At 39.1% G+C, this 24,473-nt stretch overlaps 1 protein-coding gene across 1 annotated transcript in view; it reads right to left on the bottom strand.

Annotated features, from left to right (window-relative positions):
- TRAPPC11 (trafficking protein particle complex subunit 11) overlaps window positions 1–24,473 on the bottom strand; it is a 62,846-nt gene that overhangs the window by 17,327 nt on the left and 21,046 nt on the right. The window contains exons 9-25 of the mRNA XM_049863739.1: window positions 24,309–24,442; window positions 23,567–23,714; window positions 21,498–21,591; window positions 19,393–19,472; window positions 19,227–19,305; window positions 19,088–19,142; window positions 18,617–18,762; window positions 18,148–18,209; window positions 17,859–17,991; window positions 14,032–14,162; window positions 11,309–11,464; window positions 9,654–9,841; window positions 9,383–9,531; window positions 9,114–9,235; window positions 8,466–8,585; window positions 2,387–2,452; window positions 2,114–2,270 (exon numbers count right to left, since the gene is read on the bottom strand). Coding sequence (XP_049719696.1) covers window positions 2,114–2,270; window positions 2,387–2,452; window positions 8,466–8,585; window positions 9,114–9,235; window positions 9,383–9,531; window positions 9,654–9,841; window positions 11,309–11,464; window positions 14,032–14,162; window positions 17,859–17,991; window positions 18,148–18,209; window positions 18,617–18,762; window positions 19,088–19,142; window positions 19,227–19,305; window positions 19,393–19,472; window positions 21,498–21,591; window positions 23,567–23,714; window positions 24,309–24,442 — 2,020 coding nt within the window. The remainder of the gene's footprint in view (window positions 1–2,113; window positions 2,271–2,386; window positions 2,453–8,465; window positions 8,586–9,113; window positions 9,236–9,382; window positions 9,532–9,653; window positions 9,842–11,308; window positions 11,465–14,031; window positions 14,163–17,858; window positions 17,992–18,147; window positions 18,210–18,616; window positions 18,763–19,087; window positions 19,143–19,226; window positions 19,306–19,392; window positions 19,473–21,497; window positions 21,592–23,566; window positions 23,715–24,308; window positions 24,443–24,473) is intronic.

Below are 24,473 nucleotides of genomic sequence, written 5' to 3'. Positions count from 1 at the left end.
ACAAAGGTCCATGCAGAGGGGAAAGGTACTCAATGTCCATAGACTGTTTATGCCTGGACAGAAGCCACTTCTGTCCTGAGCTCCCTCGGTTAGTGGAGCTGACAAATAATTGCAAATTTACTCCTTCTCCAAGGCCTGGAGAATGGCTCTAGGTGCTCAACCGGGCCTGTCTCAGGTCCAGGGGAATGAACAGCCCCTGAAGCGAGAGCACCATTCTTCTCTGGTTCCGGAGGTGTGAGTAGGCTGTGTGGCTGGCTGCTTCTCCCTGAGGAAACTGCGGCTGAATGCTAATACCAGCCCACCGCCGCTGCTCTGGGAATGGTGCCTGAGGGCTCCCCACGATTCAGGTCCGGTAACTCCTCTCCGCTTCTAAACCGCCTCTTCCTCCCCCTACCCTTCACTTCATTTTCTCAGCTTGCCTTTGATGTTCAGGGGTCCTAGCTTGTCATAAATATACTCGTTTCACTTGTTTTTTCGGGTTTTTGTTGTAAAGAGGGCTCGCCAGAAGCATCTGTCTATTCTGCCATCTTGGCTCTGCCTCTCGCCATGATTTTTTTTAAGGAATGAAAAGTTCTGATGAATTTTTTTGAGGTCAAACTCTAGCAGCAATATGACTGGTAAGGAAACCAGTTAAGACGACTTTATAGGCCAGGTGAGAAGTGATGAGGACAGCAGAGAGTACCACGATAAGCTGGATCCAAGAGATGTTTAGCAAGCAGAACTCGTGTCAGGCTGAGTGCAGGTCTGAAGAAGCAGTTTAGTTTTTCTCTGCATTTCTAGCTTAGAGTAAGTAGGTTTACAGTGACTCCTCTAACTGGATGAGGAAATGCAGACAGTCTAAAGTTACGGGGTTCCCAGGTGGTACAAATGGTTACCGTACTGGGCTGCTAACTGAAAGGTCGGAGGTTGGAGTCCACCCAGAGGTGCCTACTTCTGAAAAATCAGCCACTGAAAACCCTACGGGGTACAGTTCTACTCTTGACACACATGGGGTCACCATGAGTCGGAGTCAACTCAACAGCAATTGGTGCTAAGGTTATGAGGCAGCTGAAAACAGATGGAGGATGGAAAGGGGGACCAAAGACAGGACCTAGAAAATGGCCAATACTTAAAGGGCAGAAGAAGGAATCAGCAAACAATGGACAGATAACCAGCTTTGAGTGAGCACCTGTTAAAAGATGAGCATTGGGCTAAGATATCTCACACACATTATTTCACGTATACTACCTACTTTTTATCTACTTTAACTGAGAAGTGATGAAACAAGATGAACCATCCTGAGAAGCACGAGATGGAACAAACTGAGAAGTAAATTCCATCCAGTCTGACTCTAAACTTCATGATTGTTCCAAATTAGCACAGTGAAAACACGAGGAAGTAGAGGACAGAGGAAAGCAGAAGGAGAGGCACTGATGTCCAAACACACAAGAGAAGGTCAAGCTTGTAGAGTGAGAACCACCGAAACTTATGAAGGCATTCTGAAACCATGTTTTTTGTTATTATTATACAGGATGTGAAACGTTTCTAGCATTTAAATATTAGAGAAGAGGCCCTGGGTGGTGAAGCACTTGATGACTAGCTGAAAAGTTGGTACTTCAGACCTACCCAGAGGTGCCTCAGGAAAAAGGATTGGCAATACCCTTCCAAAAGGTTACAGGTATGAAAACCCTAAGGAGGAGTTCTACCCCGCAACACATGGGGTCCCTGTAAGTCAGGGTCGATTTGAGCATGCTTCATTTTTATCTACTGATCTTACTCAAAGATTTGATGCCAAGATCTTACGGGAGAACCCAACTACACTACTATTCCAATGGAAAATGATAACCTGAAACGCACAGAAGTGAAGCCCAGAAGCTGCCTCATCTTTTGGTGTTTTCTTGGGAGCCTAGGTTGATGCTTTTTGGAAAAGCACTTGATAAATATTTATTGATTATTTATCAACAGACATTGAAACTTATTCTTAGAGCAGATGAAAATTCTAAATATATTTGCTTTTGTGAGAGCAAGTCTCAAGTTCTCTCACTTAGCAAAGAGTGAACTCTGCCTTACACTGCAGACTTAGACCAACACACACCCTCTCCTGCTAATTCAGCGGCAATGTCCCAGTTCTCACCTCTGTCCACCTGGGACTCTAGCTGATCCACTGGGGTCACAGACGGAGCAAGCTGCAGCTCACTGGACACAACAGTGAGGGCCCACGGAGAGGCACTTAAAATGTCTGCCATCAACAGAAAGGGGATGTCAGCACAGACCCGTTCTAGGTGCTCAAACTGTCACAGAGAGAGACAAAAAGTCTGTCAGGACCTGCATTCAGTCCATTTCATTTTTCTGTGTGTGTCAATTTCTATAACCTAAATGATTTCCAGTATTCTTCTTAGGGACATACCTTTGTAGAAACAAATTTAACTGCAACATCAAATGGAAAGACAGTTTCTATTGTTACAGTTTCATCCTGCAAGGAAAATTTAAGAGTACATTCAATGTCTTTTCTAAATTTTAATAGTAAACAAAGTTTTAAAAATATAAGGCATACAACATTTATTGATTATTACTAATTCATAAATAATCCCAATTTAGATGGTAGGGTCTTTACCTTAGATAATATTTGTAAAAATCTACATAGAGAGCTCTAACTACTATTTCTAAGAAATTACCTTGCATTATTAAAACAGTTCACACTACAAAGTCCTTCTTAGACATTATTTATCTCAGGATCTAGGGAGCACGCAAGGCAGGCATTACCACCATTTCCCCAAAGGTTAAGAAAGATCAAGTGACTTGCCTTGTTACTATGTAACTAGTGCCTTATACAGGCTAATACATTTAAAGGTAGTAACAACCCACTGGGATAGTTTCCATTACCCGTTTTATAGATAAGGTTAGTATTTTCAGCTGGGTCAGAGTCAGTAAGTCGCAGACCAAGGTCCCAGAGTTCATAAGGAGATTTAAACCCCGGTCTCCATCACTCCAAAGCTGATTTCCTGTGTATACCATTCCACTTTCCTTAACACTGTGTACATCTCTTCTCTCTCCTGTACAAAAGAGTTCCTATCTACAGCTCTAATATTAAAAACATTACAGTACCCTGCAACCTATGCAGACTCAAATACCGTGAAGAAGCAGGCCACGCTCCCCGGTAAAAGACTCTAATAGCAGACATTACACTGAACTTCTGGGATGCTAACATTTCTTCCCCATATGTTAGAGCTGGTTTTTCCTCTCTTAGGTAAGACAGTTTTTCTTTTTTTTCTATACTCATCATTTCTATAGCAGCTTTTCTCAGCTGGGGTTTCTCGAGAGAAGTAAGCCCTAGTGTCCGATGGGACCCTATTGTGTGGAATGACTTCTCTCCAATGCAACCAGCATGTGCTATCCCTGAAGGAACTGGAGGAAAGAAAAAGGCACTCATATCATTGTCTGCGTTCTGTGGCTGAAATGAAGAACCAGGTTGAGAAAGGCTGCTAGAGTGCTCCCTAGCTGTCCTTCTTCGGACTGGGATGAGTAGCCTTTGTCCTGCCAAAAAAATGCCTTCCGAATAACACTACAGCCTGTAAGACAGTCTATGAGAAAAATGCGTCTTCATAAAGTCAGTTTGAAGGATGACCACTCTGGCCATTTGGGAAGATTCTTCATACACATCAGCAATTTAAATGTTCTGCTAAGCTCTACAGTAACAGTGCTTGTTCAACATCTTTTAATCCAGTTTTTTACCAAACATATATGACCAATTATTTCCTTTCTGTGTAATATCTATTTCTATCCCTCAGACCTAGTTCCCTCAAAAATGCATCTTGGGAATGAGCTGACTGATGTTGTTGTTGTTGTTGTTGTTAGGTGCCGTCGAGTCGGTTCCAACTCGTAGCGACCCTATGCATAACAGAACAAAACACTGCCCGGTCCTGCGCCATCCTTAAAATCGTTGTTATGCTCGAGCTCATTGTTGCAGCCACTGTGTCAATCCACCTCGTTGAGGGTCTTCCTCTTTTCCGCTGACCCTGTATTCTGCCAAGCATGACGTCCTTCTCCAGGGACTAATCCCTCCTGACAACATGTCCAAAGTATGTAAGACGCAGTCTCGCCATCCTTGCCGCTAAGGAGCATTCTGGCTGCACTTCATCTAAGACAGATTTGTTCATTCTTTTGGCAGTCCATGGTATATTCAATATTCTTCTCCAACACCACAATTCAAAGGTGTCAACTCTTCTTCGGTCTTCCTTATTCACTGTCCAGCTTTCACATGCATATGATGTGATTGAAAATACCATGACTTCGATCAGGGGCACCTTATTCTTCAGGGTGACATCCTTGCTCTTCAACACTTTGAAGAGGTCCTTTGCAGCAGATTTACCCAATGCAATGCGGCTTTTGATTTCTTGACTGCTGCTTCCGTGGCTGTTGATTGTGGATCCAAGTAAAATGAAATCCTTGAACAACTTCAATCTTTTCTCCATTTATCATGATGTTGCTCATTGGTCCAGTTATGAGGATTTTTGTTTTCTTTCTGTTGAGGTGTAATCCATAGTGAAGGCTGTAGTCTTTGATCTTCATTAGTAAGTGCTCCAAGTCCTCTTCACTTTCAGCAAGCAATGTTGTACCATCTGCATAACGCAGGTTGTTAATGAGTCTTCCTCCAACCCTGATGCCCCATTCTTCTTCATATAGTCCAGCTTCTCGGGTTATTTGCTCAGCATACAGATCGAATAGGTACGATGAGCGGATACAACCCTGACGCATGGCTTTCCTGACTTTAAACCAATCAGTATCCCCTTGTTCTGTCTGAACAACTGCCTCTTGATCTATGTAAGGGTTCCTCATGAGCACAGTTAAGTGTTCTGGAATTCCCACTCTTCACATTGTTATCCATAGTTTGTTATGATTCACACAATCAAATGCCTTTGCGTAGTCAATAAAACACAGGTAAACGTCCTTCTGGTATTCTCTGTTTTCAGCCAGAATCCATCTGACATCAGCAGTGATATCCCTGGTTCCACGTCCCCTTCTGAAACCAGCCTGAATTCCTGGCAGTTCCTTGTCGATGTACTGCTGCAGCCGTTTTTGAATGATCTTCAGTAAAATTTTGCTTGCGTGTGATATTAATGATATTGTTCCATAATTTCCACATTTGGTTGGATCACCTTTCTTGGGAATAGGCATAAATATGGATCTGTTCCAGTCAGTTGGCCAGGAAGCTGTCTTCCATATTTCTTGGCATAGACAAGTGAGCACTTCCAGCGCTGCATCTGTTTGCTGAAACATCTCAATTGATATTCCATCAATTCCTGGAGCCTTGTTTTTCGCCAATGCCTTCAGAGAAGCTTGGACTTCTTCCTTCAGTACGATCGGTTCCTGATCATATGCCACCTCTTGAAATGGTTGAATATCAACTAATTCTTTTTGGTATAATGACTCTGTGCATTCCTTCCATCTTCTTTTGATGCTTCCTGCGTTGTTTAATATTTTCCCCATGGAATCCTTCACTATTGCAACTCCAGGCTGGAATTTTTTCTTCAGTTCTTTCAGCTTGAAAAATGCTGAGCGTGTTCTTCCCTTTTGGTTTTCCATCTCCAGCTCTTTGCACATGTCATTATAATACTTCACTTTGTCTTCCCACGACGGTCTTTGAAGTCTTCTGTTCAGTTCTTTTACTTCATCAATTCTTCCTTTTGCTTTAGCTGCTCTATGTTCGAAAGCAAGTTTTAGAGTTTCCTCTGACATTCATCTTGGTCTTTTCTTCCTTTCCTGTCTTTTCAGTGACCCCTTGCTTTCTTCATGGATGATGTCCTTCATGTCATTCCACAACTCGTCTGGTCTTTGGTCAGCAGCGTTCAATGTGTCAAATCTCTTCTTCAGATGGTCTCTAAATTTAAGTGCAATATACTCAAGGTCATATTTTGGCTCTCGTGGACTTTCTCTGATTTTCTTCAGCTTCAGCTTGAACTTGCATATTAGCAATTGATGGTCTGTTCCACAGTCGGCCCCCGGCCATGTTCTGACTGATTGTGTTGAGCTTTTCCATCATCTCTTTCTACAGATGTAGTCAATTTGATTTCTGTGTGTTCCATCTGGCAAGGTCCATTTGTGTATATTGTCGCTGTTCACGTTGGTGAAAGAAGGTATTTGCAATGAAGAAGTCGTTAGTCTTGCAAAATTCTATCATTTGATCTCCAGCATTGTTTCTATCACTAAGGCCACATTTTCCAACTACTGATCCTCCTTCTTTGTTTCCAACATTCGCATTCCAATTGCCAGTAATTATCAACGCATCTTGAGTGCATGTTTGATCAATTTCAGACTGCAGCAGTTCATAAAAATCTTCTATTTCTTCATCTTTGGCCCTAGTGGTTGGTGCATAAATTTGAATAATAGTTGTATTAACTGGTCTTCCTTGTAGGCGTATGGATATGATCCTATCATTGACAGTGTTGTACTTCAGGATAGATCTTGAAACATTCTTTTTCATGATGAACGCAACACCATTCTTCTTCGAGTTGTCATTCCCAGCATAGTAGACTATATGATTGTCCGATTCAAAATGGCCAGTACCAGTCCATTTCAGCTCACTAATGCCTAGAATATTGATGTTTATGCATTCCATTTCATTTTTGATGATTTCCAATTTTCCTAGATTCATACTTCGTACATTCCAGGTTCCGATTATTAATGGATGTTTGCAGCTATTTCTTCTCATTTTGAGTTGTGCCATATCAGCAAATGAAGGTTCCGAAAACTTTACTCCATCCACGTCATTAAGGTCGACTCTACTTTGAGAAGGCAGCTCTTCCCCAGTCATCTTTTGAGTGCCTTCCAACCTGGGGGGCTCATCTTCCAGCACTATATCAGAGAATGTTCCGCTGCTATTCATAAGGTTTTCACTGGCAAATGCTTTTCAGAAGTAGACTGCCAGGTCCTTCTTCCTAGTCTGTCTTAGTCTGGAAGCTCAGCTGAAACCTGTCCTCCATGGGTGACCCTGCTGGTATCTGAATACCGGTGGCATAGCTTCCAGCATCACAGCCGCACGCAAGCCCCCATAGTATGACACATTGATACAAACATAAATACATCCTTCTGAAGTAAAAGCGGCCTGTACCTTAATAGTATCACTGAGGAGCCCTGAGGGGAAGAGAACATCGCTCAAAGACAGAGCGGCAGGCTGCTTCAGCTTTATTCCAGGGTGGTTACCAGGCAGCAAACCACTATCACAGGAAGGTACATCCCAAGTCTATCTCGAACCTCACTGTCGTGAGTAGAAATGATCCTCAAGGCTTAGAACTGTACAACTGCAAAGAACTTTACATTCTTATCTTATGGATGAAGAAACTGAGGCCAAAAGAAGTTCCCTGATTCGCCCAAATTCACAGGCTGGGGGTAGTGCTGAGGTTAGCACCCTTATCTATTTCCTATTCACCATCTTAAAAAAAAAAAAAATGAAACCCGTTGTTGTCAAGTCAATTACAACTCAGAGTGACCCTACGGGACAGAGAACTGCCCCACAGGGTTTCCAAGGAGCAGCTGGTGGATTCAGACTGCTTATCTTTTGGTTAGCAACTGGGCTCTTAACCACTGCACCATCAGGACTCCATTCACCATCTAGGGCTCTTTTTATTATACCAGGCTAAATGAAATTTCTGACAGTATCTGACCTGCCTTCCTTCCTCCCACTTGGGAACACTCCTAACTCTCTTGGGATGGGTTGTCCCTCCCAATGACTTGTGAACAACCCAAGGCTAGGCTCTGAGGAGTACCCAAGCCTCAAAGCACCAAACTGCCAGACCTTCTTCTCTGCTGGAATGGGGACTGAATTCCTAAGAAGAGCCTGAGACAACACTGTACAGAACTAAGAAGATTTAAAATATACTAACTTTGCACTGAAAAAAGAGGGAACGAGCATTACATACAACATTATTAAATCTATATAAATATATGCTTAAAAAATCCTATAAATAGAAAAGAGACCAATAAGAAGCAGAGTTAACGGCAGCTGCCTTTGAGTTGTTGAATTGTGCTGTACTAGCTTTCCTATTTTCACTCCCTTCTATGTGTGCTCACCAAAAAAAAAAAAAATTTAAAGCATCTTTTTCAATAATAAAAAGATATTTCAAAAAGGGAGACCTCCCTTCCTCCATAATCTTCTGCCAACTTACAGATTTCATCTAATGTGTGATTTCGTAAAGAAGTAGATTTAGAGTCTGAAGTATCTCACAGGTTTGCATGAGATCTCAAACCTGTTCATTCTATACACAACAAACCACGTCGGCTAATTTCACAGTCTAATGTTGGCGTAATGAATGCCAGGCTAAACAAATCTAAATATAAATGAGAAAAAAAGCAACAGATGTTTAATTAAAACTTATAACAAACTATAAGCACCTAAGCTGCTTATTTTACAAGTAAACTAAAATAACACAAAGTAAGGGAACGCTCTATACATGGAAGCTTTGTGATGTAGCTAAAAAATAAAAAAATACCTTGTGACACTTGCAAACAATCTCTTTTCCTTCAACAGTTGTATTGATCAGGTAAGAAACATAGACCAGAAACATTCTTGAACCCACCGTTCCACAGCGAACATACAACATTTTCTCCAGCTGTAACAAAATAAAAGTTCTAATATAACAACGATTTCCTCCTGAGATATGCTCTAGAATAATGTTCCCACATTTCATGAGTTTACTGCACCAACTGGTTAGATTCTTTCAACCCTTTTTTAGGCTGCTGTGCATAACTAATCAAAGATCCCACCGTGGAAAATACCCTGAGTATATTCCTGCCACCGCATAAGAATGGGTTATTATTATCCCATTTTTTTTTTCATCATTCTCAACTTCCCAAGATTTCTTTGTGTTTGATCTGGAAATAAAAGCTGACTGAGAGGTTATTTCACTGAGTTATGAACAACTGTTATTTTCTTAGGCAACTAATTCTTCATATTAGGATCATTTGTTCTTAAAATCTCTTTTGTAAAAATTGCTTAAAACATTTTTTACATTCTTATGTGTTAAATGTTCATTAATGAAGTCACTTTTTTTAGTCCCAGGACAGGAAGCTGTTTACAACACACATTTAAAACCACAGGCTGACAGAGTTCCTCTCCAGCCACCGCTGCCCGAGCTCACCTGTTCCCCTGGGTGCAGCTCTCCAACAGGAACATCCGTGAGTAAAGCGGGCTGAGACTCATCGCACAGCTCTGCTCCGTGAAGAGTCACGTGAGTTTTCTGAGTTAAATTGGCATCCTGTCCTGAAGAGGTTAACATTTGTGTTTTAAAATACAGAGAATTCAGACATTAGGATGACAATCAATACTTTATTTTAAACAAACGTCCTGTAATTTACACCTCTGTTGTTACATGTGAATTAACACTGATTAACCTTGAAGAACGCGCACCTGGTTTTAAGCCAGCAGTGAGCTTCACATCTCTGATTGGGATCTCTTCATGGGACTCGACAGTCACCACCAAGCAATACATTTCATTGGTCAGGGCGGGAGGTTCATGTCGCAGATGTACAGAAATGTTTGGAACTCTGGATATGATCCTTTGAAAAGAAACCTTAGCTAAGTAACTGATTTTTTAAGAAAACAAGGAAGTTATTTAAACACAGTATTTAAAGAACAAAGCAGATGACCTTCAACAATCTGTCTGGCAAGACAGACTTACATTGTGCTTGCCTGAATGACTATGCTGTCCCAGTGAGGCTCGTTGTCAGGTAGCTTAGGTCGCCTTTTGAAGGAACGGGATGCCTGTAATGCTTCCTGGGAGGAAGCAGCATCTCCTCCTCCTCCCTGCCAGTTTAAAACCACACATCTTCCCGTCTCATGGCCTAGAATCAGATCCACTGAAGTAATCTAGAAGAAAAAGGCCTGTCAGAAAGGCCATCTCATATTTGTCTGTCATCATCCCCTCTCAAAAAAATTACACCTTAGATTGCTAGCTGACAGGGTTAATCCAGAGAACCACAGTGCAACAAGTCGAACACCTGCTTTCTGAGTCTTGTTCTGGTCACCCGCTACCTGTGACATTGGCTAAATGTACTCTGGGTTTCAACTTCTTCATCTCAAAAGCAGGGATAATAACCTTCCTAATCTAAGGGATTACAATCTACAGCACAGAACACTGTTCTGATTTTAGCACCTGGCATTGTGCCTGACATAATGGATACTCAATTAGTGGTTGCTAATGAAATTTTTTTTTTTTAGTGGATGTTTTAATGACAATGTATTTTTACCCTAGTTCCTAATTCCCCACAAATATTCTTCCTGAAAACATTTAGAGTATTAGCAATGAAATGCTTTATTAATTAAAGAAATGTTTTCCTCAATTAGATTCCTTAACAAATAGATCCCACATAGGATTATTAATTATGATTTCTGTCTGGCAGGCTTGCTCAAGTACCACATAAAGAATAAAATACGTAATTAAGGATTTACACAAAAGGAATTAGCAAAAAACTCCAGATTCTGGTTCATATTAAAATCAATAGATTCACAGAAGTTATTATTGGAATATTGGTATAACCACCTTGTATTTCTATCTTAGAAATAATCCGATGATAGTTTATAATAGCTAATCTTTTCCATTCAGGTCATAGAAAACAAGTTTACATGCTTTGTGCTAATCACTACTCTAAGCAATTTACAGTTAACTGATTTATTCTTCGCAGAACTTTATGAGGTAGGTACTATTACTCTCCCTATTTTACAGATAAATAAACCGGAACATGAAGAGGTTAAACGACTGCCTAGGGTCACAAGCTAGTAAGCTGAAAAACTGGAATTTAAACTCATGTATTTGGCTCCAGAATTTATACTCAATAAAAATATTTTCATCACATATTTCTGAAAGCCATTTTAATTATCTATATTAAATCAAACTTTAACAATATTTATCTTCATTTTTCTCTAAAAATTCAAAATGTAGCAATGTTTAAACATCAAAAAATAGATTTGTGGTTTGAATTGTTATAAAAAATATTTAATGTATATCATTGAAAATGCCATAATTGATTACGTACAGTCATTAAAAATGAGATTACTCTTACGTACTTACATGAAATGACTTCTAATATACACTACTCAGTGAAAAAAGCCAGTTACAGAATATTATGTATAGTATACTCTCAATTCTTCTAACTGAGAAATTTCAAACCTATAAATATGCTCATTGAAAATGTCTGGAATGGACGGCTTCTCTTCGGAATTCCAGCTGGATGATTTCATTTTTCGCTTAAACTTCTGTGTTATTTGAATCTTTTCTGACATAAACATACTACTTTTATAAATAGAAATATTTTTTAAACAAGTTGCATAACTAACCTCAATTTTCTTTCCCACGTCTTCAGTTTTTGCAACAAATTTAAACAAATATTTTCTTGTTTTACCAGGAACAAAGCACATTTTCTCCCGATTCACATCTTGCAGAACTTCACCTGCTTTGGATGCTTCTTCTATTACACAGCACTGGTTGTATTCCTAAAGGAAGAGCTTGGTGAGGGTCACAGTTTACTAACTGCCAATGTCAGATCTTCTAACACTAAATACCAAGTGGTTTGGAGCTTGTTGCTCCACTTAAATTTTCAGCAAAAAACGAAAGCATTGTGAAGGGTTACTGATAAAATGAAGTATTTGCACAGCAATTAAAAAAAACCATTTGCATCGAGTTGATTCCGACTCAGGGTGACCCTCTAGGACAGAGCAGACTGTCCCACAGGGTTTCCTGGAACCCAGGTGGTAGATCCAACTGCCGGCCTTCTGGTCAGCAGCTGTAGCTCTCAGCCACCGCACCACCAGGACTCCAATTAGAAGTGCTCATCAACTCAGCTGGAAACCCTGGCGGCGTAGGGCTTAAGTGCTACGGCTGCTAACCAGAGTCAGCAGTTCGAATCCGCCAGGCGCTCCTTGGAAACTCTACGGGGCAGTTCTACTCTGTCCTATAGGGTCGCTCTGAGTCGGAATCGACTCGACGGCACTGGGTTTGGTTTTAGTTTTTTTAATCAACTCAGTGCTGTCATCAGACAAGGCGGCTTCTGAAAACGTGCTCAGAGGGGGAAACAAAGGTCTGCTCTTTGTTCCACTGGATCGTGCTATCACCCCCTTCTCTTGAAGCGCTCTTGTTCTACTCAGTGCCTGTGACTCTATAGTAGATCCTGTCCTGTTTCTCAGCCTCCTTGGCTACTTACTATTTTTCCATCAAAGGATCTTTTTCTTCTTCCTGTTCCCTTAATTTAGAGGTTTCAGCCCTCAGCCTTCTATTCTTTTCTCTTTGTGGTGGTCACTCACTGGAAAGTTTATCCATTTCCACATATTCAGCACCTCTGTGCTATCTCCCACATAAGAACTTTAATTTTGTCCTTTTCCTTAAGTATAAGCTGATCTCCACAATTGTTGGGAGGACATTTTCACCGTCACCTCAAACTTGACCGTGTCTACCTTCCAGAAGAGTGCACTCCTTACAAATGAATAAACGAAGGCAGCTTTCACGTACGAATCTACAGGATCACCATTCTCGCCCGTTCAGTGAACAGTGAGAGCTTTCCAAGAGTCATCTTCTATACCAGCAGATGAATTACTGTCATACAAAATTCTCATACAGCTCAAATTTTAGAATCCCTCTAATTTTCATTTCCATTCCATGCTGATAAAACCTAAGTACTCTCTATTTTTTACTTGCATATCAAATGATATATTCAGAATAAATACAATTTTTAAAATTAGCTGCTTTATATCCTTTTATCATTTTATTTTTTAATTATAAAAGTAGTATATGTTTGTTGGAAAAAAAAAAGGATAGTAGGATATGAAGGGAAGAGTAAATGTAACGACCCTCTAATTCCAGACTTAGAGCATTTCATGGTGAGCAAAAAAATGACCTGTCTGCATGGAGCTTAGATCCTCGTAAGGAAAACAAGCCATCTACCAGACAATCAGACACAGGCGAGTACACAGCGGTGCTAAGTGCTACGCAGGGAGTCGGCCCTGGCCCTGGCCCTCCGAACGCTTACATTTTAATGGGATTACATTGCTGCTTATTTTCTCAGGTTCCCATCATGCTACAAACATTTTAACTCTTAATAAATGCTTGTTGGTTAAAGGCTCAACATACCTTCTGGAAACCAGAAGATGAGTATTTATTAAGTGAGCTTAAAATTCCAAGAGTTGGATATAACCCAGTTTTTTGGTACTTGACTATACCACACTTCAAAAATGTACCAATGCAGAAAATACCGTATGATCCCAATTCTGCAGGAAAAAAATGTTGCTTATATACGCTTGCACGGGGTAGTGGTGGTTCAGTGGTGGAATTCTTGCCTGCCACGTGGGAGACCCGTGTTTAACTCCTGGTCAACACACCTCATGGACAGCCGCCACTCGTCTGTCAGCGAAGGTTTGTCTGCATGTTGCCATGACGCTGAACGGTTCTCAGAGGAGCTTCCAGACAGATGGATTAGGAAGAAGGTCTGGCAATCTACTTCCAAAAATGAGCCAAGAAAATGCTACGCATCACCACAGGGTCTGTTCAGTAGTGCACGGGGTCACCCTGAGTCAGGGGACTTGACAGCAGCTTGTAACGACGATATATGCTCGCACAACAGATGTCTAGAGTGCTCAAGAGTTAGTGATGAGGGCCTCTTGGAGAGTGGAATTGGGAGATCACATGTTTACTTTTCACCTTATATCCACTTTAGTATCACACTTTTATAATCAAATGCTAATAAAAATGTTAAAATAGAATACAAAGCCAGTGATTTTTAAAATCAGAATATATTTATTCTGAATACATCCTATTTAAAATTCAAGTTATAAAAATATATACAGAGTTCTTAGATATCACAAGCATGGAATGAAAACAAAAATTAGAGTAGGAAAAGCACACATCTGAATTACTGGTATAGAAGTTCAGAAATATAAAGACATTTACATTTAAGTAGGCCTTACCAAAATTTATTTTCTACTATGAAACCATCAAGACCTAAATTCCCTACGTTCGTTCTACCTAGTTTATATACCCATGGTAAAAACACATTAAAAGGTACCATTACCTGATTATTAAAGCTGACACGGAGCTTGGAAAACCGAATGGGATGTGGACAATCAGCCTTCAGATAAACATCAAACTGAACAGGAACATCAACATGAAAGCTCGGGGCGTGAAACCTGGCTTTGCATTGTACTAGAAGTAAAACGAAAATGCCTGAGTTACTACCAGGTACTTCAGGTGCACATACGTTATTCTCTTAGAAGTAAAACGAAAACGCCTGAGTTACTACCAGGTACTTCAGGTGCACGTACGTTATTCTCTTAGAAGTAAAACGAAAACGCCTGAGTTACTACCAGGTACTTCAGGTGCACGTACGTTATTCTCTTAGAAGTAAAACGAAAACGCCTGAGTTACTACCAGGTACTTCAGGTGCACGTACGTTATTCTCTTAGAAGGAAAACGAAAACGCCTGAGTTACTACCAGGTACTTCAGGTGCATGTACGTTATTCTCTTAGAAGTCAAATGAAAACGCCTGAGTTACTACCGGGTACTTCAGATGCACCTACGTTATTCTCTTAGAAGTAAAACGAAAACGCCTGAGTTACTACCGGGTACTTCAGGTGCACGTACGTTATTCTTTTAGAAGTAAAACAAAAACGCCTGAGTTACTACCAGGTACTTCAGATGCACATATGTTATTCTGTTAGAAGTAAAACGAAAACGCCTGAGTTACTACCAGGTACTTCAGATGCACCTACGTTATTCTCTTAGTAGTAAAACGCAAACGCCTGAGTTACTACCAGGTACTTCAGATGCACATATGTTATTCTGTTAGAAGTAAAATGCAAACGCCTGAGTTACTACCAGGTACTTCAGATGCACATATGTTATTCTCTTAGAAGTAAAACGAAAACACCTGAGTTACTACCAGGTACTTCAGATGCACCTACGTTATTCTCTTAGTAGTAAAACGCAAACGCCTGAGTTACTACCAGGTACTTCAGATGCACATATGTTATTCTGTTAGAAGTAAAATGCAAACGCCTGAGTTACTACCAGGTACTTCAGATGCACCTACGTTACTCTCTTGGAAGTAAAATGCAAACGCCTGAGTTACTACCAGGTACTTCAGATGCACCTACGTTATTCTCTTAGAAGTAAAATGCAAATGCCTGAGTTACTACCAGGTACTTCAGATGCACATATGTTATTCTCTTAGAAGTAAAACGAAAACACCTGAGTTACTACCAGGTACTTCAGATGCACATATGTTATTCTCTTAGAAGTAAAACGAAAACGCCTGAGTTACTACCAGGTACTTCAGATGCACCTACGTTATTCTCTTAGAAGTAAAATGCAAATGCCTGAGTTACTACCAGGTACTTCAGATGCACATATGTTATTCTCTTAGAAGTAAAACGAAAACACCTGAGTTACTACCAGGTACTTCAGATGCACCTACGTTATTCTCTTAGTAGTAAAACGCAAACGCCTGAGTTACTACCAGGTACTTCAGATGCACATATGTTATTCTGTTAGAAGTAAAATGCAAACGCCTGAGTTACTACCAGGTACTTCAGATGCACCTACGTTACTCTCTTGGAAGTAAAATGCAAACGCCTGAGTTACTACCAGGTACTTCAGATGCACCTACGTTATTCTCTTAGAAGTAAAATGCAAATGCCTGAGTTACTACCAGGTACTTCAGATGCACCTACGTTATTCTCTTAGTAGTAAAACGCAAACGCCTGAGTTACTACCAGGTACTTCAGATGCACATACGTTATTCTCTGAACCACATTTACTCTTCAGAAAGAACGCAGCTATGTTGGTCATTCTTACTGACTTCTGCACTTGCATTTCAAAAGATGTAAATGTAGCTCATTTATTAAAAACAAACAAAATTCAAATATAACTCCCAAACCATCTTTAATTTTAAAAGAATAGTGCTCCACCACGTAAAAGATGGTCAACACCATTAGCCATGGGAGAGATGCAAATCAAAACCACAGTGAAATACCATTTCATTCCCACTAGGATGGCTAAAAGAACAGAAAATAACAAATGTTGGTGAAGATGTGGGGAAACTGGAACCCTTATCCATTGCTGGTGGGAATGCAGAATGGTATAGCTGTTATGGAAAACAGTATGGTGGTTCCTCAAAAAACAAAAAATGGAACTATCACATGACCCAGCAATTCCACTCCTAATTATATACCCAAAAGACTTGAGAGCAGAGACTCAAAAAAGAGACTTGTACACCAGTGTTCACTGCAGCACTATTTACAACAGCCAAAAGGTGGAAAAAACCTAAATGCCCACCAACAGATGAATGATAAACAAAATGAGGAACATACATACAATGGAATACCACTCAGCCAGTAGGACAAATGACATCTTGATGCATGCTGCATGACGGCATTATGCCGAGTGACATAAGCCAACTCCAAAGGACAGATATTGTATGACCTTACTTATACAAGAAGACAAGAAAAAGCAAGCGTATAGAGACCAAAGCTTATTAGTGGTTATCATGGGCAGGGGGATGGTGGAAAATAGGAGTTAATGGTGATGGAAAAATCACAATAATTAAGGTCAGGGTTGCACAGCCGATTATTGTAATTGCTGTCAACAGGTCGTACACCTGTAAAAAGTTGTGTAATAGATATATTCACAATGACAAAAAAAAAAGAGTAGCTCCAGAGGCTGCTTATGTACAACCAAATACCTCATGGGATTTGGTTGCCTGGTTTCCTGGGACATCGCAGTTAATTGGCCAAATAACATCTTTAGTGCTTTTGTTCTACCTGCTAAGTTCATTACATAGTGCCTGGGGTCTTAAAAGCTTGCAAGCAGCCATCCAAGACACAACTGGTCTCTATTTGCCTGAAACAACAGAGGAAGAAACAGAGTCAGGAATAGGAGGAGGGTATGGAGTGTGTGGCTAATTGCCTCCATAAACAACTGCCTCCTTTGTCATGGGACCAGAAGAACCGGATGGTACCCGGCTACCATACTAAACATTTTGATCAAAGATTCCATAGAAGACTCCTGATCAAAAGCAGGAAAATGCAGGACATAATTTCAAATTCTCATGGACTCCAGACTTTCTGGAGCTATGGTAGATATAGGAACCTCTGGAACTACTGTCCTGAGATAATCTTTAAATCTTAAGCTAAAAATATTCCCTGAAGTCTTCTTAAAATCAAACAATAGTTTAGCTTAACCAGTAAAAAATGTCTGCCCTGAGCACTGTGTTCTTTTAAGAACTATCTATATGGAATCAAAGTGACAAAAGCAACTGCAAAGATTGGACAGGAACCTTAGGGGGCAGTAAGTTATGCCAATGGGGAGGAACAACTCAGAAAAGGAGGGTGAGAATGGCTGCACAACTTGAAGAACACAATCAATGTCACTGAGTTGTCCATGTAGAAACTGCTGGATTGCTGTACGTTTTGCCGTGTATGTTCTCAGCAACGAAATAAATAAAATTCAGGAGGAAAAAAAAAAAAAAGCACAGTACCCCTATGTAGGTGACACAGGATTTTAAAAAGGATAAAGAATCATTTCGTTATTTTTAACTTATTTAAATATATCTGCCTAGACATTAAAGCATAAATCTTTTAAACAACTGATATTTTAACTGCATTTCAAATAATACCTGAACTACAATGAACAAAGTACATTTTAAACCATAAAACAAATTATTTAAGATCTTGATCATCTTTTTAAGTCAAGTGAGGAGCAAGGAAAAACAAAAGGCAAGTTATCCATAAAATGATTATACTTTGAAAGTTCTTTGGCTTTTACATTTATTATTCCACATCTATTCAATTTGTGGAAATAAGGGTGATTTCTCTGAAATACTTTAAATGTTGGCTACCCACCAAATGGCACAAAGTCTTGTACTCCTATTGTGAAAACATTGCTGCCAGCTAGAGAAACACGGTCCGCCCAAAGCTTCTGAGCAGTTTTCACAGCTAAGATATCACAGTCAGGTTCAGGTTCGGGGCTTTCATTCTGCACCAACACAGAGTTAAATATTTGTTCAATTAGTTTAAACAGCGTTCATACACACACACACACACACAAATACACAAGCACACACACACACACATTTCTAATCTAGGTATATATAATCCTAGAAAATATTTCATAAAAGGAATTTCAGCCTACCATTAAAACATTTATGAGGTTCTTTTCTATTCTTGATTTTTGTTCATCTTTCAGAGTTGAAGCTAATATGAAGAAGGAAAAAAAATTAGAACTATAAGATAAGCAAATAAGTTCATGTCTCCATTTAATGTTTTTAAAATATTAAAGAATAAACATGTCCTGTACGATAGTTAACTACAATTTCAAAAAATTTACAGATAGCATGAATTTCTAAAAGTAAGCCCCAACACCTCATATACTTGCATTTGAATCCTATGTGAAAAAATATTTTATGCCACATTGAAAGAAATAAAGCAGAAACTTTTGACCTTCATAAGGGTGTGGATACCTTTACCAGCACAGTGACCTGCACGTGGTGAGAAATGTTAACTCTTTCAGAGAATGAATTATTCTTCACACTTTAAAAAGCTTAAAGATGCTAAATTATTTTACAGATTCAGAATTTCATGGAAAAAAAAAATCAAGTTACCTCTTCCAAGGAGTTCTAGGGAATACGTAATGTAACCCTTTAACTGGGCCATGAGGTAGGCACACTTCAGGGCCGTGGTCAGTATAGATGTGAGCAGAGTCCACCACCCTTCACTGCGGTAATCACACATCACGTAGTCCAGCAACCTAAAAGAAGGCAGAAGCATCCGACATACTGAAGCGGCTTCACAGAAAAGGGCTTGAAGAGCTTAGGGAGAAAAAATAAAGAGCTTTCCTCATTTTATATAAACTTGAGCAAATCTTACTGAGATAGGTGAACAGGTGCTTTCAGATTTATCAAGTTTCCTAAGACCTTGAAAAAAATTGGGCCAGCAGATGGCACTTCAAAAAAAATACCACAAAAATGGAGTTTAGTGTAAGTAGAAATAAATACGGTAACGATAAATCATTTGGTACAAATTTCTATTCTAAGGTAATCAGAACGCTTACAAAAATAGTGAATAAGACTCACTTCAAAGCTTTGGTATAATCCTTTGCATAATAATATTCCTCTCCCATTTGAACCACTATAAAGAGAAAAAAATATTTTATTAACATAATTTAACATTATTCAAAGTTGTATGAAATTATGGCATGTCATGAGTACATACTCAGATGACTTTTCATTCTTGGACACTTATACTTCTTAAATTGTGCAACGGCATTACTCAGAAGAGTTATTATTATTTCCTGTTAGAAAAGATAAAACTCTTAAACATTCGAATATTTCTTGAATATTATTAAAAGAAACATTTAATGCTGGGAAAAAAAACTCACAGAGTGAACAATACTTCTCTCCTTCAGCTGAATGGCAAGAACTCCCACCTTCTCTTTTTCAGGGTCAGAAAGATCAAAACCTGTATAAGACAAGACACAACCCATTTTAGATAGCTCGTTGAACACAAATCCTTCACATCAACGTTGTATGTGTATACTCCTTGACTACACTTTAATGTATTTAAGATTTTCAAACATTCTAGAATCTTAAAGATTCTAAGAGACAGCTTTACTAACATGGAAACTTCTCTGAGATTCCTATTCTGACGAAAACATTACTGAGCTCAATGTTTTTTTTACATAGTGGAATCAACCACCTGAAGAATAATGTCAATATCTGTCTCTATACAGAATACACCCCTTAGAGAGTAAATAATTCATTAACACTTAAGGTCCAATTGTCATAGAAGAGCCTTAAATTAAAATGTTGTTGTTAGGTACCATCAAGTAGATTTCAACACATTAGAACCCCATGTGACAAAGCAGAACTGCCCTATAGGATTTTCTTGGCTGTAATCTTGATAAACGGAGAAAATGCTGACATCGGCAAGGATTTCATTTTACTTGGATCCATAATCAACACCCATGGAAGCAGCAGTCAAGAAATCAAACAACATATTGCATTGGGAAAATCTGCTGCAAAAGACTCTTTAAAGTGTTAAAAAGCAAGGATGTCACTTTGAGGACTAAGGTGAGCCTGACCCAAGCCACAGTATTTTCAATTGCCCCATATGCATGTGAAAGCTGGACAATGTATAAGGAAAAGTGAAGAAGAGTTGATGCATTTGAATTATGGTGTTGGGGAAGAACACTGAATAAACCATGGACTGCCAGAAGAATGAACAAATCTGTCTTGGCAGAAGTACAGCCAGAATGCTCCTTAGAAGCAAGGATGACGAGACTTTTTCTCACATACTTTAGACATGTTATCAGGAGGGACCAGTCCCTGGAGAAGGACATCATGCTTGGTAAGGCAGAAGAGGGCCAGTGAAAAAGAGAAAGACCTTCAACAAGATGGACAGACAGTGGCTGCAACAATGAGCTCAAACATAGCAATGATTGTGAGGATGGCACAGGACTGGGCAGTGTTTCGTTGTTGTTCATGAGTCGCTACGAGTCAGAACCAACTCGATGGCACCTAACAACAATAATCTTTAAGGAGGAGCGCTGATGGCACAGTGCTTAAGCACTTGGCTGCTAACTGAAAGGATGGTGGTTCAAACCCACCGGCCGCTCTGCAGGAGAAACAGATCACAACCTTGGAAACCCTACGGGGCAGTTCTACTCCGTCCTACAGGATCACTGTGAGTTGGAATTGACTCAAAAGCAATGGGTTTGGTTTTGTTTTTAATCTTTACAGGAGCAGGTCTCCATGTCTTTATTCCATGGAGCCAATGCGTAGATTTGAAGCTCCAACCTTTCGGTTAGCAATTAAGCAATTAACCAATTAATCGTTTGCACCACCAGGCCTCCTTCAAATTAAAATAAGTACGTACAAAACACAAAAAAAAAAATGCAGAGAAATTATTTTTGAAGAAATAAAATTTAATGATGTTTTAAGATGTCAGCTGTAATAAATTATTCACGTTAAATGGAATTAAAATATTTAAATAAACCACCAAAACCCACTGCCGTCGAGTTGATTCCAACTCTTAGCGACCCTACAGGACAGAGCAGAGCTGCCCATTGCACTTCCAGGGCTGTAAATCTTTATGGACGCGGACGGCCACATCTTTCCCCCTCAGAGCCGCTGGTGGCTTTGAACTCTGACCTTTCAGTAAGCAGCAGAGCACTTTAACCACTACGCCACCAGGGCTCCAAATAAACCACAAAGACATATGTATTTTGTTGTTGAAGACAAGAGATGTCCAAATCTTTTAAACACATCCCCATCTTTAACTGTAGCACTATTCTCGGACGTAGTCATACGAACAAAACGTTCTCAAAAACTAAAGAAACTGCAAATCTTAAAACAGAAGTTTAAAAAGCATGCATTTTACCTCACATTTTTTGTGCCTAATGCAACCAATGGAAAAACTATGGTAGCTACCTTTACCCTTACTCCTTCAGATGAAAAGACAAGAAATGGGGCAGAAGCTATTTACTTAACACTCCTTGCCGCCAGGATCTTTGTCCGTAAAAGTCAAGAACACCCGTGTGTGTTTCTAAGGGATCAGGACTGGGATACATCACAGCAGCCTGCAAATCAGAAACAGTGCCAGTAAGAGTTTATGTAACACGTGACAAATCAACTCCCCCCAAATCTTTGATTAAAGTTTTCATAAATACAAACCACATACATTCATATATAACTGAATATTTAACATAAAATTAAATTTTAACAAAAATTAAACTAAAAACGTCATCTCATATTTAAATGGTAGTCTCATAAAAATTAAATTGAATAAATCAACTTGATTCTGAAAAATATTTTACAGTAACTAACTTCTTTATATTTTCTTTTCTACATTCGCTATAACAAACCAGCACAAATATAAATTATACTTGGTATTTATTCCCTATCCGTAAGTGCTCTTTGGGTAACTAAAGCAGTGTTACATGGAGTTTGGAAGAGAAGATGTGACTTGTCTCCTTCACTGACGCTGTGTAAGGCGTGGAGTTTTTGGAGCAGGGGTATGTTTCTGACACCAGAACTTCTACTGCTTTTTCTTCTTAGTAACTTTTTCCTTTGACATCAAAATATAATTGCAGTTGAGAAATACCCCAAAGCAAAAAGATAAAAATTTAAAGTACCTATAAGCCTACTGGAAGCCTGGTGGCACAGTGGTTAAGTGCTACGGCTGCTAACCAGAGGGTCAGCAGTGTGAATCTGCCAGGCGCTCCTTGGAAACTCTAAGGGGCAGTTCTACTCTGCCCTATAGGGTCGCTCTGAGTCGGAATCGACTTGACGGCCCTGGGTTTGGTTTTTGGTTTGGTATAAACCTACTACCACTGCTAACAATGGTAAACATTATCCTTCCAGATTTGTACACAATTTATTTGTTACCAATTGGGATAATTTTTCACCTTTTTTTTATTTAAATATATCCTGTACATTTCACCATTATCATTAAATATGCTTCTAAAATACTATTTTTCACGCTGCCTGCTGTTCCATGTTTTAACAAATTCCCTGTATTTGTTCATCTCGTTACTTTCCTCTTACATTACAACTGGTAAGTCCTGGTACTTATCGGCCTCAGGATTCCTGAACATAATATTTGGGGTTGAAAGACATGCACACTTCCACGGCTTCCAAAATTATTTGGCAGAAATATTATCTTAAATTCCCACCAACAATATTTGTTAATGCTGTTTCCTCATATATTTATAAAACCTAATTTTAATCACCTTTTAAAATACTGTGTTCAAATTACAATATGCCAACCTTTAAAAAAAATATAATACATGTAATGGAGTTATAATAATATACATAGTCAAAAATAATTCAGTTATATTATCATTTTTAAAAAAAAGCCATGCATTTAAAATACTAATATACACTCTATTTGTTTTTGGAAACAACTTTTTAAAAAAGTTCTAGTGAAAATATTCACCTATCTTCACAGAAAGAGACTACAGATTTTAGGTGAAAAAAAAAAAACTGATGGAACTTTATGAATAAAACGAACTTAGAAATACCTCCCGTGGTCTCATTTTAAGGTGCTATGGGCAAACCGGTGCCTAAAGGTAACCATTCAACAGGGAGGCAAAATGAAATGTCAAGTTTAAGAGACTACGCCATTAACACTACGCCTCAGACAGATCCTACAGCGACTTCCACGGAGGAGATCTTTCATTTCCCCAGGAAGTGAAAGAAGTCAAAAGCTGTCCTCCTGGGTGGGTCAGAATTCTCACAGCAGTGAGCACAGAAACAAAACAGTGACTTTAGAGTACGGCAAATATTAACACGTGGTTCTTATTTTCTCCTGTCTGAATCATTAACTTATTACCAATTATAAATCATGTCTTCAAAAAAAATTCTGCTTAGTTCACAAACAAAATGGAGTACTCAGGCAAAAACTAAAAATAATCATAATTCCTGAAAACATAAAAGATAAAAGTTGATTAAACTCAAGAACGTAGGAAAAATTAACATCACCAATCAATCCCATTTTCTTTCAAGATGACTTAATTGCATACAGGCTAGGACACCCAGTAGTCAGGAACTCACTTCATGGTCACACAGGGTTTCTGTAAGCTGTTTCCGCTCCTGGGCGTAGTACGCTGCCTGCTGGTAATAGAAGCCAGGATTCTGAGTTTGAATGGCCGTCAAACCCAATTTAATAGCTTCATCGAATAAATCTCCAAAAGCCTGAAATCTTAAAAAAAAAAAAAAAAGGAAAGGTTACTTCTAATTATTCATCCTGGGAGCCATAACCTCAGCAGACTATAATAAAATAATGCTATTGATGAACAATTTAATATTCGTCGCAATTTCACACTAATTTTGGATTACAGGTAAATTCTGAATTTAAATCAACTCTCCTGTGTTTAAAAAAAGTCTTTAAAATACACCATTGAACAAGATGTCAACATAGTTCTTATCTTCCACATAAATCCACGTTCCTGGAAACAGTGTCATTTTAGCGTTTTTTTTAAACATCAGTCTCCAGCAGTAAGTTCTATGACAGCAGGAATTTTGTTTTATACACTGCTGTATTCTTGGTATCTAGAGACACGGTGGAAACTAAACAAATATATGTTAAGTGAAAGAGATGGTACCATGAACTTAACAGCTTTCTAATAAGGAAACGTGAATCAGTATCTACTGTTATTGGAAAATGCTAGATCATTAAAAATCTATTACTGACCAAAAACTTAGTTCAACTTAGAACCAAAGTCCACGCTAACTCCTTCTTCCAAATCCCATGTGCTGTTTTTTAAACATACTAAAAGTACAACTTAAAACATACTGTTTCGACATCCACGCAGCATGCTCAAAAGACAACTCCGCGCTTCCGATTCTTTTCTTACATAAGTCGATGTGTTTTCGGAACTGAGCGATTGCATCCAATGGGGTGTTGTGCTGAAAACACAGCCTACAAATCTGTCACACGGAAAATCAATTCCAAAAGAAA

The sequence above is a fragment of the Elephas maximus genome, chromosome 21 (assembly GCF_024166365.1).
Source record: "Elephas maximus indicus isolate mEleMax1 chromosome 21, mEleMax1 primary haplotype, whole genome shotgun sequence".
Classification (NCBI taxonomy): Eukaryota; Metazoa; Chordata; class Mammalia; order Proboscidea; family Elephantidae; genus Elephas; species Elephas maximus.
The sequence above is the reverse complement of the archived record's forward strand: the minus strand, read 5'-3'. Positions and strand labels throughout refer to the sequence as shown.